This window comes from Silurus meridionalis, chromosome 4 (genome assembly GCF_014805685.1).
Source record: "Silurus meridionalis isolate SWU-2019-XX chromosome 4, ASM1480568v1, whole genome shotgun sequence".
NCBI classification, from domain to species: domain Eukaryota; kingdom Metazoa; phylum Chordata; class Actinopteri; order Siluriformes; family Siluridae; genus Silurus; species Silurus meridionalis.
In genome coordinates, this window is record NC_060887.1 from 18791440 (window position 1) to 18809233 (window position 17794).

At 37.4% G+C, this 17794-nt stretch overlaps 2 protein-coding genes across 2 annotated transcripts; both read left to right on the plus strand.

The window, feature by feature from the left end:
* Window positions 1-1373: 1373 nt before the first annotated feature.
* gpr20 (G protein-coupled receptor 20) lies at window positions 1374-2405 on the plus strand. The gene has a single exon (XM_046846092.1). It carries the CDS (start codon window positions 1374-1376, stop codon window positions 2403-2405), a length of 1032 nt encoding a protein of 343 aa, XP_046702048.1.
* A 5464-nt stretch (window positions 2406-7869) lies between these two features.
* On the plus strand, window positions 7870-16768 carry slc45a4b (solute carrier family 45 member 4b). The gene is given in 11 exon segments (XM_046847062.1): window positions 7870-7980; window positions 8861-8905; window positions 10197-10814; window positions 12214-12375; window positions 12378-12401; window positions 12681-12860; window positions 13124-14196; window positions 14297-14396; window positions 15174-15385; window positions 15641-15780; window positions 15782-16768. Coding segments are annotated over 9 exon segments (2394 nt in total). The 5' UTR covers window positions 7870-7980; window positions 8861-8905; window positions 10197-10432; the 3' UTR covers window positions 15903-16768.
* The last annotated feature ends 1026 nt before the right edge of the window (window positions 16769-17794 follow it).

Consider the following 17794-nt stretch of genomic DNA (forward strand, 5'->3'; position numbering starts at 1 on the left):
TGACTTTTTCTTTGCTTTCCAACTATTTTGTTGATTTCAAGGATCCATGCAGTAGACATGCATGTTTTAGCCATTGAACAATGGAAGGAGTGTTTACATACTTTGTTGCTTTCATTAATTAAGTAATTAATCAGAATGTTGTAAGCAGAAAGAGTCATTGATTGCTATATGAACACTTATTGCCATTCTGTGTTGCTTGTAAATGTTCAAAGAGGAGCATACTGCTTTGTCTTGGTTTCATCAAAGGTAGATCTTCACATGATCAGTTTCTCTTATCAGAGACAGGAATGGGGATTTTTCTTTAGCTTTTGGAGAATGAGCTCCTTCATAAAGATCTAAGAAATGCTGTTCGTAAGCTAGGGAAATTTGGCGATTTTTTTTGTAATTGTTTAATTTGCTTAATAAAATTTTTATTCTACTAATATGCAGGTTGATTTTCCAAAGAACACACACACACACACACACACACACACTCACATGTATACACAATATGACATCTATAAATGCTATGCATTATGAAATGAATGTTATTATTATTATTATTATTATTAAATTAATGTAATTATATATATATATATATATGTCATTTAGTTGATTCCTTTTCAATAAGTAAGAAAGTAAACATATCATCATTATTATTCACATGCGTATACATTTTAAGTTTTTTTTTTTAACTGGTATATTTCAGAAAATATTTTAATGCAATGTTTTTTTCATTCAGGAAAGAATGGTCCATGCTTTAAAAGGAAGCATCACTAAGACAGAATTAGAATGCATTTACCATTTTTACTTTTCATTGCAAAGGTTATATTCAAAGGGACCTTGAGAAAAATGTATGTGTCTAGAATAAAACACAAAGAAAATGGCTTTGGATGCAAACCAATGGTTACATTTTATTTATATTCCATTGAGGTTTTTATCTTTTTTCAAGAATCTTGTCCTAAAAAGCTAACATTTTGTGTATCAACAAGCAGCCAGCTTCTTATCAATCATTAGACATACAGTTGAAGAAGTCAGCAGATGACATCATAAACTGAATAGAATAGAATAGAATAGAATAGAATAGAATAGAATAGAATAGAATAGAAAAGTTGACACTAGTTTGCAGTAAGGTAGTATAAATGCAGCAGAGTAACAATATGATTTATTATATACACTATGTATTACTTTGCATGTTTGTGTATCTGCATATAGCTGTTTGCCACTGTTGAATAATGAATAGAAGGACTGATACTCCAATTAGCCAATTGAAACAAAACTTTCCCCATTAGTTCATGAAATTAATGACATTTATATCTTTCTCATGTTTCAGACACATGAATACAAAGATGAACAGAACTGAAGAGTTGTTCTATTTGAACATTACACCAACAATGCCTCTAATACCAATCACCACCAATGGATCTCCATCATATCGTGAACCCTATCTGCGCAGACTAGCCCACCTGGATGAGGGTCTCTATAATGACTTCTATAGCCTGTGGATTGCTCTGGTGGTGGTTAATACACTAATATTTATAGTGGGCATGGCTCTTAACAGCCTAGCTTTGTATATATTCTGTTTCCGTACAAATCCCAGGACCACATCAGTTATTTATACTATTAACCTTGCAATCACGGATCTTCTGGTGAACCTGTCACTTCCCACCCGCATCATACTGTATTACAGCGGAGGCAGGTGCTTGAACTGTTCCTACATCCATTTATTTAGCTACTTTGTCAACATGTACTGCAGCATCCTCTTCCTCACGAGCATCTGTGTGGACCGTTATCTCGCCATCGTACAGGTGGAGACCTCGCACAAGTGGCGCAATCGCAATGTAGCTAAAGTGGTTTGCATCTGCATCTGGCTGTTTGCCACTGTTGTCACTTACTCTTTCCTCACAACAGCCTTCAAACTTTCAGCCTGCTGCGTGTCCAAGCTTTTCGCATTGACAGTATTTGAGTTCTTCCTGCCCTTGTTGATCATTGTAGTGTTTACGATCAGGATTATGTGTGCACTGTCCAGACCAGGCCTCATGCAACAAAGCAGGGAGAGACGCATGAAGGCTGTGCAGCTACTCATTACTGTACTGGTGATCTTCACCATCTGCTTCACACCTTTTCATGTTTGCCAAGTCCTAGTCTACTTCCACCCTGACCTGCCCTATCATGTGATTGTCTATCATGTAACGGTCACACTCAGCAGTCTTAATAGCTGCCTGGATCCTGTCGTTTACTGTTTCGTCACCACCAACTTCCAGTCTACTATGAAGAGGTTATTACGGAAGACGAAGGAAGAGCAGACCAGTGGTGACATCATTAGCATGCACAAAAGCTCCAAATGCTCAGGCACTATTTTTGCTATCACTAACAGCATGATCATGATTAATATGAATTCTACTGCCAAGGAAGGTGACAGATGAGGCTGTATAGTTCGTCCCTCTATACATACATACATACATACATACATACATACATACATATATACATATATACATATACACACACACACACACACACACACACACATACACACACACACACACACACACACACACACACACACATATATATATATATATATATATATATATATATATATATATATATATATATATATATATATATATAGGAATGCCAAAAAATATTTTATTATTAGCATTATTTAAAGTTGGACGGATGATTGTGATTAAGATCTTTAAAACTCACAACAACAGAACAACAGAATTGGGACTCAACAACAGAATTGGGACTCAACAGCCGTGTGACCTTAAAAATACACTTGTTAGTAAGAGTAATATAAAAAAAAAAAAAAACACGTGACAAGAAATTGCAGTTTGCTTAGGATCGTAAAGATTGGATTGTGGAGCAATGAGAAAAGATCATTTGGTCTAATAAGTCCAAATCTTCCCTATTTCAAAGTGCTGGCCATGTCAGAGTAAGAAAAGAAGTGCATGAAGCGATGCAGCCATCATTCATACTGCCTACTGTACAAGCCTCTCGAGGTAGTGCTGCAATCTTGGGTTGCTTCAATTGGTCAGATTTAGGCTTTTAGAACGGCTTATTGAAGGTTTTTGGGATGTGCCAAGCGGATTTTACAGAGAAGTTTCACTCTACCATCCTCAATACAACATCTCTGCCAAAGATGAATGCAATACTGATTGGAAACAAATGTTGTGGCATTGCAGAAGGTTAAAGATACCACAACAAATGTGTGCCATAGGATAGTGTGCAATTTATTTAGTCAAGGCAGTGTATTTATCCAGCTAATGTATATTAGATCTTGTTCTATGTTGTAAATAATTAGCTAAAATATTTGGTTTCATTTGTAATCATTTGTTTTAAATGTGAAAATTAAATGAAAGTGTAAAAGAAAATGTTATGGATTTAAAAGACAATTAAAGAATATTTGTTTAGTGAAAATGATGCCTGAATAGCTCACTGCAAAGATGTACATCTGACATCTGACATCTGACTAAAGACGTTTTAAATATAAGAAAATTCAATATATAATATAGATTGTCCTTTATTTGAGATTTCTACACTTGGTAAGATTTTTGCACTACTATTTCAGGTTTACTTTTACATCTTGCGTCGTTTTGTAGTCCAAGCACAGTAAATATACAGCAGAGATATTCAGGATTTTTATGCCTATTCAGATGGTTTTCATTTTCCATGGTGTTACTGTAATTTATACCATGGTTTCCTCGTGTTTGCATTGTTGTTGTTTTTTAAGGTTTTTAGATTTTAAAATGTTTATATAATCACATTGTTAGAACTAAGTAATAAGAAACATCATAAATGCTTTTGTAAATGCCCTTTTAAAAAAAACAGGTCCTCTTAAGTACTTTCGATAGTTAAGATTTACTAACTTTAATTCTGAGAGGGAAATCCTGTTTAGTAAGGCTTGACACAACCTTTCAGGATTTCCACAGCAAGCATAACCAAAGAACCAAATTAAAATATTACTGGCACAAGTCCATGAAAAACATGTGATCTATTATGTTAAAATTGAGATTTTCATTAATTGTACATTTCAAATGATCTCAGGACCTGTCAAAGCCTCATTTAGTTACTTGAGCTGTTTTTAACCTTAAAAAAATCTTTCGTCCGAAAATGACTCTTGCCTATTTATCAACAGTTAAATGCTATGAAACATAACAGACACAAATTTTCAAACTCACATTTGAATTGTCATCATTTATGTGATATGATTTTGCTACTTTTCTGCATGTTTTGATGGAACTGGATTGTAACTCACTTACTCACTCATCACCAGCTTCTAATTTTCCACAAGAGGGCGCTACTGCGACTCAATTACTCCAACGAATCTGAGAGTATTCCACAATACAGATCCTCACCAGATTCACTTATGTCACTTTTACTCATTGCACAGGTTTACAATGAGCTTATGCTTAGGGACTGGGAAAATGTTTGATTCTGTGATCACTAAAGCTTTTTATTTGGTTCTGTGCATGTGTATTAAATGAGTCGTATGTTATAAGACAGTCAACAAGACAATCATCACCTTCTCAATATGGCATCATCTTCACAGAAGCAGCCAGGTTTAACAGCTACTTCATGACGTTAATGATTCCATATATCCTAATAGGGTTCTGCCCTTTGAAGGAAAAACATTCCCATAGGTAACTTTTTTTCTGTACAAGCTTGTGCAAATCTATCTATTTGCCTGAAACTATTCATGTTTTCTCTATCAATAATAATAAACTATTTTACATCCAAAGGTTTAGTGATGTTGAGTCCACTCCAGGTGTTAACTTGTTCCAGAAGGTTTGTTGGCATGGAGGTGATGTCTTAGAGAAATGTTCTCTCTCTAATCTTCTCTACGCACAGTGTTCGGAGTTGTTTTTAGCCCTGTTTATTGACCTAACAATAAACAATGGGCATTTTCTGACATTGAGCTATTTTTATACATAGAAATCTGCCCACTGTGCCACCTCATATTTATATCCCTGTGAGAAGGGAAGTCAGGACTGCTTAAAATGTTCTAAATAATCTGACATTATAAATAGGGTGATTTAATAGTTGGATTCAATTCAATTTAATTTGTGTAGCACTTTTAACAGTGGACATTGTCCCCAATGCAGTTTTATATCAGTTAATAGATTATGAATATAAATTTTCTTTTCTAAATCAGTCTCTTTAAATTAAACCCCTAATGCACAAACCAGGGGCAACAGCCGGAAGGAAAACCTCCCTGAGATAGATAGATAGATAGATAGATAGATAGATAGATAGATAGATAGATAGATAGATAGATAGATAGATAGATAGATAGATAGATAGATAGATAGATAGATAGATAGATAGATAGATAGATAGATAGATAGATAGATAGATAGATAGATAGATAGATAGATAGATAGATAGATAGATAGAACCATTCCTCATCTGGGTGACAGCAGATGTTCATTCATTACAGTTTAATTATTGTTGAGGATTTCAGCTGTTCATTGATGGACACTTGAATACAAAACTATTCATGGCAACTGAAGCCGGCTATTAATTAATAACAGTCCAAATTCATCTTTGTGTTTCTTAAGTTTATTCCTCCTAAATGGATCTTTAGACTGTTCATGTGGAATCATCCTCAACTGCACCAGGCAGTCTCCAACTAAAAAGAACTCATCCAGGGGTAGATCATCAGAATGAATTAGAAGAGTCCAGAAAGAAAAAAGGGCCACTGGCATGTGTAACACTATGGGTTGTGGGGTGACAGGGAGAAAGAGAAGCAGGCATTATTAGATATCCTTATTGGTACAAAATAGTTAAAAACAATATTTTTGGTGTGAGATTTAGATGGTTTATCAAAAGGACATTTTTAATCTTTTTTTTTATTTAATAAGTATAAAAAAAAAAAACGGCAACAATTCTGGAGATGACTGTTTCCCATTTCCCCTTTTCTAATCTTTATATGACAGATACATGTCCACATGCTAGATTAATCTGCTAATTTGTTCTATTCACTGATGTTAAATGCAATATAAAGCAATCAAAATCTGACAGTGTTAAGCACATTGTCTTTGTGTAGGAAGCTGAATAGAATGGCATTTAATTAGGTTATGCTTTTGTCTACATGAACATAAAACCGCACCCAAGCATTAATCAGAAATATATTCAATTGATTTATTTTATTCTTTTGAATATTTCATTTTTAGAAACATATAGCTCCATTTCATGCTATTGTGTCTCACACAAATGAGTGTCATGTTCCTGGTTTGGGATTACTATTTAATAACTGATCATGCATCAATAATGCTTTATGCTTCGTAGCAAATCTTTAGGCTTTTTATATAATCCAAAACCAGATATTGTAGAGAAAGTCTGTAAGAATATGAATGAAATTGCTCTACTAATGTCATAAGATTATCAGCAATGAGATCTATGATTCATCTACAGATCATCATTCTGTCTGAGGTAATATAGTTCATTATTAACCACAGTGAAATAATCCTACATCATTACACAAGACACCATTTAGACTCAGTGGCATGCATAGTAATTATCCAATAAAACTTTCTCTCGGCTTCTCCCATTAGGGGTCGCCGTAAACATGATCCGCATGTTCGATTTGGCACATGTTTTTACGCTGGATGCCCTTCCTAACGCAACCCTCCCCATTTATCCGGGCTTGGGACCGGCACTAAGAGTGTACTGGCTTTTGCAACCCTGATGGCTGGGGTTGGTTCCCTGACTGGGGATCATACCCGGGGCGCCACGGTGAGAGCGCCGCATCCTAACCACTAGACCCCCAGGGAACCTGGTAACTTTCTTTCGGCTTCTGCCATTGGGGGTCGCCACAGCGTACCATCCGCATGTTTAATTTGGCATGCCCTTCCTAACACAACCCTCCCCATCTATCCGAGCTTGGGCCCGGCACTAAGGCTTGTGCAACCCTGATGGCTGGGGTTGGTTCCCTGACCGCATCCTAACCACTAGACCACCATGGAACCTTAGTAATTATCCAATAATGGAAGCATATTACAAGCAGTGATTAGAATTGGGAAATGTTGCAAAAAATTATGAAATAAATAAATGGTGTTTAAATAAATATTGAATAAAATAGTAAAAGTGAGAATTAAAAAAGACATTAAATGATTAATAAAGGTTTAATATGGTGGCTTTTGCAGTGGTGGACTGTCAGGGCCAGCAAGGCCTTCTCTGCTGCCCAAAACTCTATCAGAGCTGACATAGGTTTTAACAGTATTAATCATTGTTTTATTTTTTTATATATTTTTTGACTCAAATATATTTGTGTGGATTTAATAGATGGTTTTTTTTCATTCCAGAATAACTGACAGAGGAGGGGAAAAAAACGTGGATACACCAGGACATTTACAAGATGGACTTTTCACGAATTGTTGGACATCATGAGGAAAGGTCGGCCAAAGCCGTTCAAATTATATATATATATATATATATATATATATATATATATATATATATATATATATATATATATATATATATACACACACACACAAGTTTTTTATTAATACATTGATATAATGTGAGGTTCAGTTCACACTAAAACAGGTAGTAGTAGCGGCTACTTTTTACTTAAGTACATGTCAGAGCCCAAACTTCTTTACTTTAACTTGAGTAAAAAAGTGTAGTCAGTACTTTAACTTTTACTGAAGTCTTTTAAAACACGAGTATCTGTACTTCTACTTCAGTAAACTATGTGTATAGTTTTGCCACCTCTACTGAAGGTCTAGGTGTTAAATACACTGTTAAATACACTGGCCGCCACTGGACTTTTTATGACATGTCGTTTCGGTGAATATTTCACCAAGTTCTTTTTTACTGTCCATCGAAATGAAAGATAGACGCACTTCCGGTAAAACCGTGCTTTTGGCAGGAATCTGGATGTGAGGGCGGAGACGGGATTTTGTGAGTGCATGGCAACCAGCTGAACACAATAGACGAGCGGCCGTTCAGCAGCAGATGTGAGAGGAGACGGTGTTTGATTGGACGGTAAGATTGAAGATTTATTGGACTGTAATCGCGTGCACACGGCTTCCAGAAAGGGACGGTTTTTTTAATTCGGAAGGAATCGGGGTTTTATGTGTCAAAACTGTTGGCCTGACACCTGTCTGAAGACCACCAGGTTAGCCCTCTAGCTAAGAATCGGGGGAGAATAACAAATAACAGTCTGATCCATTACTGTGGAGTTTGAACAGAGAGCTGAATGATGGTTAACCGGGCAGCAATGATACAGACTAACTAACAAACACAATCGTAAAGCTCATTAAGTGTCTAACACTCTATAATACCTAGTTATTGACTAACGATTGAATAACTAGTCTAACTAGATAATCTTAGTGTTACTGGCTAACCTTGCTAGCTCAGCGTTGTAATATATACACAGACATATCGCGCTGTTTACAGTTTTATCAACGTTTTCTCTTCGGTTTAAACATTTCGATAGGATTGTCTGGTTAAAAATAAATAAAAAAAGTCTTAAAATAATTATCATCATTTTTTATTGGAACGGAAAGCTTTTTCAGAGCTCCGGTTGAGCCCTAAGGTGAAAATGAGTAGAGAAATCCGTTGGGCAAGACAAGTTACCTTAGTGACTGAGGCTGAATCCCAAATAGCTGCCTATTCCCTACCGAAGCTCCCTTTTTAGCGTATTAAATGACAGGACATGCGGCCTATAATCGCACACTATTTATCCAATAGGGAGGCGTTTGTATTGCGGAATAAACTGCTATCTGCTGCTGTTGATTGTGTGGAGTTCAGGCTTTTGTACTGTCACCGTTTTTGCCTGAGGATTATAGACATGCCACTTGTTGTCCTGAACAACAGCCTTCAGAGAAGAACAATGTTTGTGTTTTACAATTGTCTTTAACAGGAGGGTTTTGGCGTCTGGTGAATAAAAAGCTGCTGATTAATCCAGGTATGCTCCTGTCTGTGACTATTCATGATCAAAACATTTATATATTTATATATATATATATATATATATATATATATATATATATATATATATACACAATGCAGTATAAATGTGGATTCATATTTACCATGTGGAATAATTCTGTGTACCGTAATTTCCGGACTATTAAATGCACTCAAATATAAGCCGCACCTGTCTATAAGCCGCTACGTCTACATTGAAAGGTCTACGTTGAAACTAATGAACTTTACACAGGATTTAAAGAAAGACAGTGTCTGTTACACGGCTTGTATCTAAACAGTAGCCTACCAAGAAAGTCATAGTTCACTGTCTTCCTCCTTCCTTTCACAACTATTTATCTCAGTTTATCTTTTGGCATCGTCGTGCGTTTAAAAATCACCATCGGTGAAGTTTTTCTCCCGATGCCGTGCAGCTCAGAACACAGGTGAAGTTTTTATTCATGCCCGGTTGTTTTCGAGTGAGCGGCAGGTCAAACGTTGGAGGAACCTCATCCATATTTATGAGTTGGTGCGGCTCGATTCAGTGGGAGCGCAATTGATTTAATATAAAGAGTTTCATTGGTTCACCTGAACCCGTTCTGCAATTTCGTTGGTCTAATGTTATGGGGTTCAGTTTTTTGTCTTGAAGCTTGTGAAACCGGGAAAAACCCAGGAAAAATCCATAAATTAGCCGCTTCATTGTTTAACCCGCGGGGTTCAATGCATGGGAATAAAAGTAGCGGCTTATAGTCCGGAAAATACGGTAATTTGTCTTGTGTAGCACCTGTGTCCTGGGGAAACGTTTTGTTTTTACTGTGTACAGCACTCTATATAGTTGTAATGACATTACTTCAACAAAAGCATTAGTTTATAGATTTTTCTAGAATGTAATTTCAATTGGACATGGTCACAATATTGCAATTGTTTTTTTTAAAAAGCACTCGCGAATGGACATTCGGCGGCACCCAGATGAGGACGGGTTCTATTTTGAGTCTGGTTCTTCTCAAGGTTTCTTTTTTCCCTCGCCACTGTCACCACTGGCTTGCTCATTAGGGAAAGACTCAAAGGGAACAAACTTATAGGCATTAAACTTTATCATGTCTTTATCTCTGTATAGCTGCTTTGGGACAATATCCATTGTTAAATGTACAGTGGTGAATATATAGATGGCTCTGTGATGGACTGGTATGCCGTTAATCAGACCACACACCCGGTGTTCTCGGATTAAAGCTTCACATCTGCAAGTCTTCTGAATAAAAAAGTGTGCTGTTTTTTTGTTTTCTCACATGTAGATTTCACCTGATCACTCCATGGGGCTATTCAGGGAAGCGTGTGCCTGTGCTGATCTTCTCCTCCTCGTTGTCCTCCTTCTCCCCTTTTCCTTTTTCAGACTCCAGAAAATGATGACTCATTACTTAGCCAGAAATGGCTGTCTATGGATTTGTATTAGCCAAAGCAAGTGGTAAATCTTTTGCTAATAGCATATGGAGCGGCCTGAGGTTCATCTGGTAATCAGAAACCTTGGTGGATGCGTGTCGATTCTGACAAATCCTCGTGGTTTTTCAAACCTAGCCAAGAAGCTGGAGTTTCTCTGTTTGGGATCCAAGTAAAAAAAGCTCTGTTCTTGATTCGAGTTAGTTCTGCATTCAGCTCGCTGATCAACATGGTGCCCAAGAATGTAGATTCTGGGGTCGTGCAAATGCCGCACGTAGACCTAGAGCCTGTCAAGTCTTCAGAAAGCAGAATAAATGGCGTGAAGAAAATGGAAGTTTCTGAAAAATCATCCAGCGAGAGCACGGTGGATCACGTCTCCAAACGCCTGTGGGTTATGCACGGAGCGGTCATGTTCGGCCGGGAGTTCTGCTATGCCATGGAAACAGCTCTGGTCACACCTGTGCTACTGCAGATAGGTAGGTGACCATTATACATAAAACCAGTACATTTCCCGATAAGGTCTAATGGCTAGAAGGACAAGGAATTTCATCACCCTTCATTCTTCCTCATGCACTGATAAAAGCCATCGTATGAGTGATGAAACATCGAGCTTTCATCACGCTTTAATATACTTTTATAGATGAGCAATAAATGGTGCTTGGCATTTCCACTCTGACGATGCTCATGTGAAGTGTTTCAGTATACACCATGAAGGTAAAGGAGTAAACATTTACACACATAAAGCAAACACACTGCACTTTTGTTTGCATGTATAACAGAAGACTTTAACACGGTAGACGGTAAGACGGTAACAAAGAACTTTGAACTTAGAGAATGTGTGTGCACATTTTTCTCATTCTGGGTTTTTTTTTTTTTCTCCTACAAAAACTTTTTTTTTTCTACAAGGTAAAAGAAAAGCATGCGAAGAACTGCTATGCTATATTGCAGCAATGTACAGGGTGTTTAACAGTCAAATTTTTGGCCTTAAAAAGTCTTAAATTCACTGTTCTAGGACTTAATTCATTTGAAAAAGGTCTTAATTTTTTTGATTAACATGTAAAGCTACGCTCATCGAAATGCTCCTGTTTCACTTTAGAATATTTTCGTTTGTTAGTTTCTGTGGTGGTGTAGTTCTTTCTTTCACTACTCCAAATATGATTCGCTGTATTATAACTACAGACCAGCATGCAACAGCCAATCAGCTTTCTGTTATTGGAGCGAATCTCTCTTGGACAGTACCGCAGACATAAAACAGATTTTCTTTTTTAGCTATGGGTAAGTACAAGTTTAGCGATACTTGGATTGAAAAACTGAATTTGCGGCTTTGTTAAGGCCAGTTGCTAACAATGTATTTGTGTGTGTTTTTGATGTTGTGATGTTTCATTCTTTATGGTCTTAAAAAGTCTTAAGTTTGACTCTGTGAAACCCTGAATGTAGTGAACAGAGAAGCCGAATTGAAAATTTCGAAGCCTATTGAAAGCAGAACTTTGTCACGTCATAGATATTGAAATTCCACTTTGATCATTTACGTAGGTTTTTATTGCAGTAGTAAAATTCTTGCTTTGAGGTATCTGATGAGTAGACGAAACATGACAGCATTATAAAAGTCAAGTTAATGAATAGTGTTGCAACGGGTCAAGAGACATCTCACCTGTGGACACCATGTGCTTCTCCATGGTTTGGTGATTTAGAAAGAAATGTTTCACAGTGAAAATCACAAAACCTAAACACCAGACTTGAGATTTAAATGATCACATGACTGAATAATGGAATTGAAGAGCAGTGTCTTTAAAAGCAGGTTCCCAACCCTAAGCTCAAATCATTGTTGAAAAGTTAGATTAATTATCTATATATTTATTTATTTGTATTGTTCAGGTCTTCCCGAGCAGTACTACAGTCTGACATGGTTCCTCAGCCCCATTTTGGGTTTCATCTTCACACCTGTGATCGGCTCAGCGAGCGACCGCTGTACTCTCAGGTGGGGTCGGAGAAGACCCTTCATTCTGGCTCTTTGTGTAGGATTACTGCTTGGTTTAGCTCTTTTCTCAACGGCTCTCTGATGGGTGAGATCTTTATCTTTGACAGTTTGTGCTTTTGAATGATCTCGTTTGAGAGAGAAAGCTTCACTGTATATTCTTTTGTTCATTTGCATAATGCAGGGCAGGATGGGATTTTTGAATGGCCTGAAGGTTGTTTTTAACGTTTACCTGCATTTAGTCATGTACCTAGGCTCTTAATTTTTCATGCCAGGTTTATGATGACTAGAAAAATCCAGACTCTGTTATATCATGGAAGTGTTACTAATGCTGCAGTTTTACTAACACAAACTGTGTATTTCTCAGGCCTGAGGGCAGGAGATGTTCCTGGTAACCAGCCCATTGGGATCATTTTGACAGTTCTAGGTGTAGTGGTGCTGGACTTTTGTGCTGATGCTTTAGACGGACCAATCAGAGCCTACCTGCTGGACATCGCTGAAGGAGAAGAGCAAGACATGGCCCTGAATATTCATGCCTTCTCTGCAGGTAACATGCACAAAGCATTAGTTTTTCTGCCTCTGACACTAGGAGGGGAAGGAATTATGTTCTTCTCTGTCTGACATTCTTATTAATTAAATATCTCAAGAAGAAGAGCTTATTAATACCAAGAAGCTTTAGATTTGTTAGTAGCAGAATTTGGATTATACCTTAATTAAAAAGGTATATAGCATAAGTAAAGATTTTAACTGTAGATTAAACGTGAGCATATCCTGAGACTCTGATGTCCACTATATTTATTGCTTTTACAGGTCTGGGTGGAGCTTTGGGTTACATGCTTGGAGGTTTGGACTGGACAGACACTTTCTTGGGACATGCATTCAAAGCCCAAGAGCAAGTGCTGTTCTTCTTTGCTGCCATCATTTTTATCATTTCTGTGACTCTTCACCTTTTTAGCATTCAGGAAAGACCGTCTAATACTCGTCTGCAGGACTTATCTGAGACTGAGGAAGTGGAAAGCTCCTCATCCGTTCACCTTAACGAGACTCTTCCCAGGACTCACCAAGTGCCGGAACTGGACCTCATTATCGAAGAGGATCCTTTTGAAGATTATGAGGACAATCAGTCTGAGACCGAGGTCCAAAAGGACTTCTTGAATGTAATGAGAAGTAAAAGTGACTCCGTTCTTGCTGTACCCGACACTACCATTGCACTCGATCCAGATTTGGACCTCGATCAGCACTTTCTCCACAACGCGGAGCCAAATTTATTCCAGGATTTCAGCGCTGAGATGTCGTTTGAATATTGCCCAAACAGCAGCTGTCCGGCAAATCACTGCAAATCACAGACAGATTCTACAATGAGCAACGGCCACCCCAATGGTTTCAAGGCTGTCAATGGCGACCTTGCTGAAGATGCCAAACCAAAATGCGATATGAACCATCAAAACAAAGCCGGTGTTCGTCATTCTAACGGAACAGTCCGCTGTCGGCATCCTTCATTCTACCGACAACCTTCGTTTACCTTCTCTTACTATGGCCGAGTGCGCTTCCATCGGCCTCGTCGCCGCATCAATTTAGCTCGCCCAATCAAGTCATCGCAAAGCCTGAACGACATCGACAGGATAACAAGACTGCAGGAGCGTTGCAGGCTGCAGAACAGAGGTAGCACCTCATCCGGAACGGATGCGGAAGATGACAACGAGAGCGAAGAAGGAGAAGGAAGTGGCACTACTGTGAAACTGCTTTGGCTGTCCATGTTGAAAATGCCTCCACAGCTCTGGCGCCTGTGTGTGTGCCATCTCCTTACTTGGTTCTCCATTATCGCACAGGTTGTTTTCTATACTGACTTCATGGGACAGGTCATCTATGAAGGAGACCCAATGGTAAGATAAGCTCTAGATTTTCTTCTTTAGGCTTTTCAATGTCTTGACACTGAATTACAGTCAATACACACAGCAGTAACACAATTTTATTTTTACTTAGGCTGCTGCAAACACTACCGAGCTTCAAAACTACCATAAGGGAGTACAGATGGGCTGTTGGGGGCTAGTTATCTATGCCGCCACTGCTGCCATCTGCTCAGGTGTGTTTTACATCCAGCAAAAGTGTTTTTATTTTATTTTTTTTTTTTATTTGCAATTTAAGGAACAGCAAAGCGGTAAGACTTGTGGCGAAGTTTCCAAAAGTATTGGCTTTTTCTACAGCTGATGTTTGAATGAAATGTGTAAATAGTGGCATTTTAGCATATGTATGGAAAAGGATTAATGTAATGAAAAAGTAATGCAAAAAAAATAAAAGATTATTGTGTACAGTGAACACCAATGCAAATTGGTAACACAGTAGTGTCTTGAAAAAATGCATTCTTCATTGATGAGCTATGTTTTCTTTTTCTTTTTTTTCCCCTGGGCTGGCCAACATGTAAATTTGGTTGCTGCGTAATAACTCAGTTCTTGTAGTGAACATGTAAAGTATAATTGAGAAATATGCGCGCTGTTGGGTTTATCACTTAATCTTTGCACAGCTTGCACCATCTGCCTTTCTCTCAGAAGTGTTAGACTTTAAATGATTGCTGAGAAAATGCACCATTTATGCTACAGGCAGCACACACACACACACACACACTCACACACCGGGCGAACATTAACCGACACAATAAACAACTGTAAGGCAGTTCAGAAAACCCTGTTTGTGCTTGGAAAGTCTTGGGGTAATACTTGGTTTTTTGTGTTCAAGTAATTGTTCAGACATGGTACAAAAACTAAAAATAGCATACTGTCAGTAATAATAGGCTAGTACATTGTTATTCTTCATATTTGCTTTCACGCTAGATAGCATGAATGTTTTTTTTTTTTTTTTACAGCTGTGCTTCAGAAGTACCTTGACAACTACGACTTGAGCATCCGAATCATCTATATGATGGGAACTCTAGGCTACGCTGTGGGCACGGCTGTAATGGCCATCTTCCCCAATGTTTACATCGCCATGATAATGATAAGCAGCATGGGATTTATTTCTATGAGTATATCCTACTGTCCTTATGCTCTGCTCGGGCAGTACCATGAGATCAAAGAGGTATGACTTTTATTATAAATATATTAGATTTTTTTATGATAAGATATACCCTTGTTTTTCCACAGTGGAAATCTTTGTGTTACAGCAGCAAAAGAAAAGAAAATGTGCAAATATAAAAAAAAAAATGATTTATATATATTTGATCTTTTAGCATTTCAATACATTGGAGCTTGATTTAAAATATAGTTCACTGTTGCTGTAATATTGTGGCACAGTTACTGACTGTCTGATACATCTTGTGTTTTCTCATTACAGTACATCCGGCACAGTCCAGGAAACTCTCGCCGAGGCTTCGGTATCGATTGTGCCATTCTGACGTGCCAGGTTTACATTTCTCAGATTTTGGTGGCGTCAGCTCTCGGTGCAGTCGTGGAAGCCGTAGGCTCGGTGAGGTCATCCCGATGCTGGCCTCAGGGGCTCCTTCGTTGGATTTCTAGCTGCTGCGTTCCTCGTCATTTACCCTGACACAGCTGAGGAGGACGATGACGAAAACGTACAAGCCCCAAGTACAACCTGAGCTTGTAGATGATTAAAATACCAGATTGCCTGAGCAATAGAATGTTGTAATGGTCACATTTTCACTGTGATTCGTCAGGGGAAATTAAGTGTACTTCAAAATCAAACTTCAAATTCCACTGGTTTAAAAATTGCACCGCTCCAACATGGTCATTACGTGCCTGAGGAGCGTAACTTTAACAATCCTGGTGTGATCTAATTGTCATTATAGAATATACAAAAGCAGAATGCATGTTTTTGTAAGGTACAGAAAACCAGCTGTGTTGCTTCTGGCATTGTGCTAAAAGAAAAGTATTTACTTTTTATCTGAATGGTACTAAATATTTCAGTTTTTCTCTTGGATAACAGTTTCACACTGAATTGAGCAGTTTTGCATCATTTCAGTCACAGCGTTTTCTACTGCCTTGATGATGATGGCCATGCTTCTTGCAAGGAGTTCCCTTATTTCACACAGTCATCAATTAGTTGCTTTTGGAACAACAAATCGAGCAAGAGGGAATTTACTGATTTAGTACGTTTACAGTTTGTACCTTGTTTTTTTTCCATCCAATATGCTGGATTACCATTAGTACTTGAATCAGAAGCGCTCAGGGGAATATCTCTCTCTCTCTCTCTCCCCTTCTTTCTTTCTCTCTCTCTTACATGCACACATTATACAATTATCCAAGATGGTGGTGAGTTTATGTCACAGCACATTCCCCATTCCCACAATTAGATTGTGCTGTGGCAATGATCACATTTCTTTATTATATTAACAGACTTGTTTATAAAAAGTTAAGAGAAAAGCATCAGTTAAAACAGGGTTTTTCCTATTCAATCCTCTCTCTCTCTCTCTCTCTCTCTCTCTCTCTCTCTCTCTCTCTCTCTCTCTCTTTTTATTTATATATATATATAATCAGTGCTTATTGCATTGGTTTATACAGCAATTAAATAAGAGATAGTTCTTATTTGATTAATAGACATCACATGTTTAATTTTCATCACAATTCATGTTCATTTTCTTCTGTTATGAGTTAATATTATTGGTAAAATTGATGAATGGTATTTAAACATACATTGTCTGCAAGTCACTGCTTCAAATTCTGCTTCTGATCATTTTACATAATCTTGCTGTTTACCTCACCTGATCTAAAAATCAGTTGTTTTTTCCTTTTATTTATTTTTATTTTTCAAATAACTACTATGTTGCTGGAGCATTTTTTTCTGCTCAGTCAGGTATTCAGTTCCACCAGAAGAACTTGAATTTTGATCATTTCAGTTAAATATTATTTTAAGAGATGCTATGGTATTAATTGTGTTTGACAAAGCAAATGAAGAGCGGGTTACGCTGATTATGAAACTTTATTATCCTGTTTAAGGTTACTAAGATTCAGCATTTATTAATATTATTTTGGAAAAATCAATGTTTTGTACTGCTGTGAAAGTGGACCAAATAAGCTGTTTTTCAGTTTCTGGTATTTTGAACATTTGTACAATGATTTCAATACATAAAAATGTATACAACCTTGAGCAGTATTGTTTTTCTTTACAATTCCTAACACTGTCTTATTGATTATTGAGAAACACATGATCTCTCTCTCTCTCTCTCTCTCTCTCTCTCTCTCTCTCTCTCTCTAACCCCACAATTACTTCTGTATTTACACAGAAAAATAAGGATTTTGTATATAAAAGTGCAGTTTATACCTGGTAGATTTCATATTTTTGTTACACTTTATTTAAGAAAACACAGGAAGTGTAAAATGTGTAGAGCATTATTAATGAAATACGAATTAAGAACATGTGCCACTGTGGGAATTTTTTCCACGTGTAATCATAAGGGTGTTCCAGCTGGTTGGTAAGTTCATATTAATGTGTTTCAGTCAGATCTTATTTCTATAGTAGCAGCTCTTTACC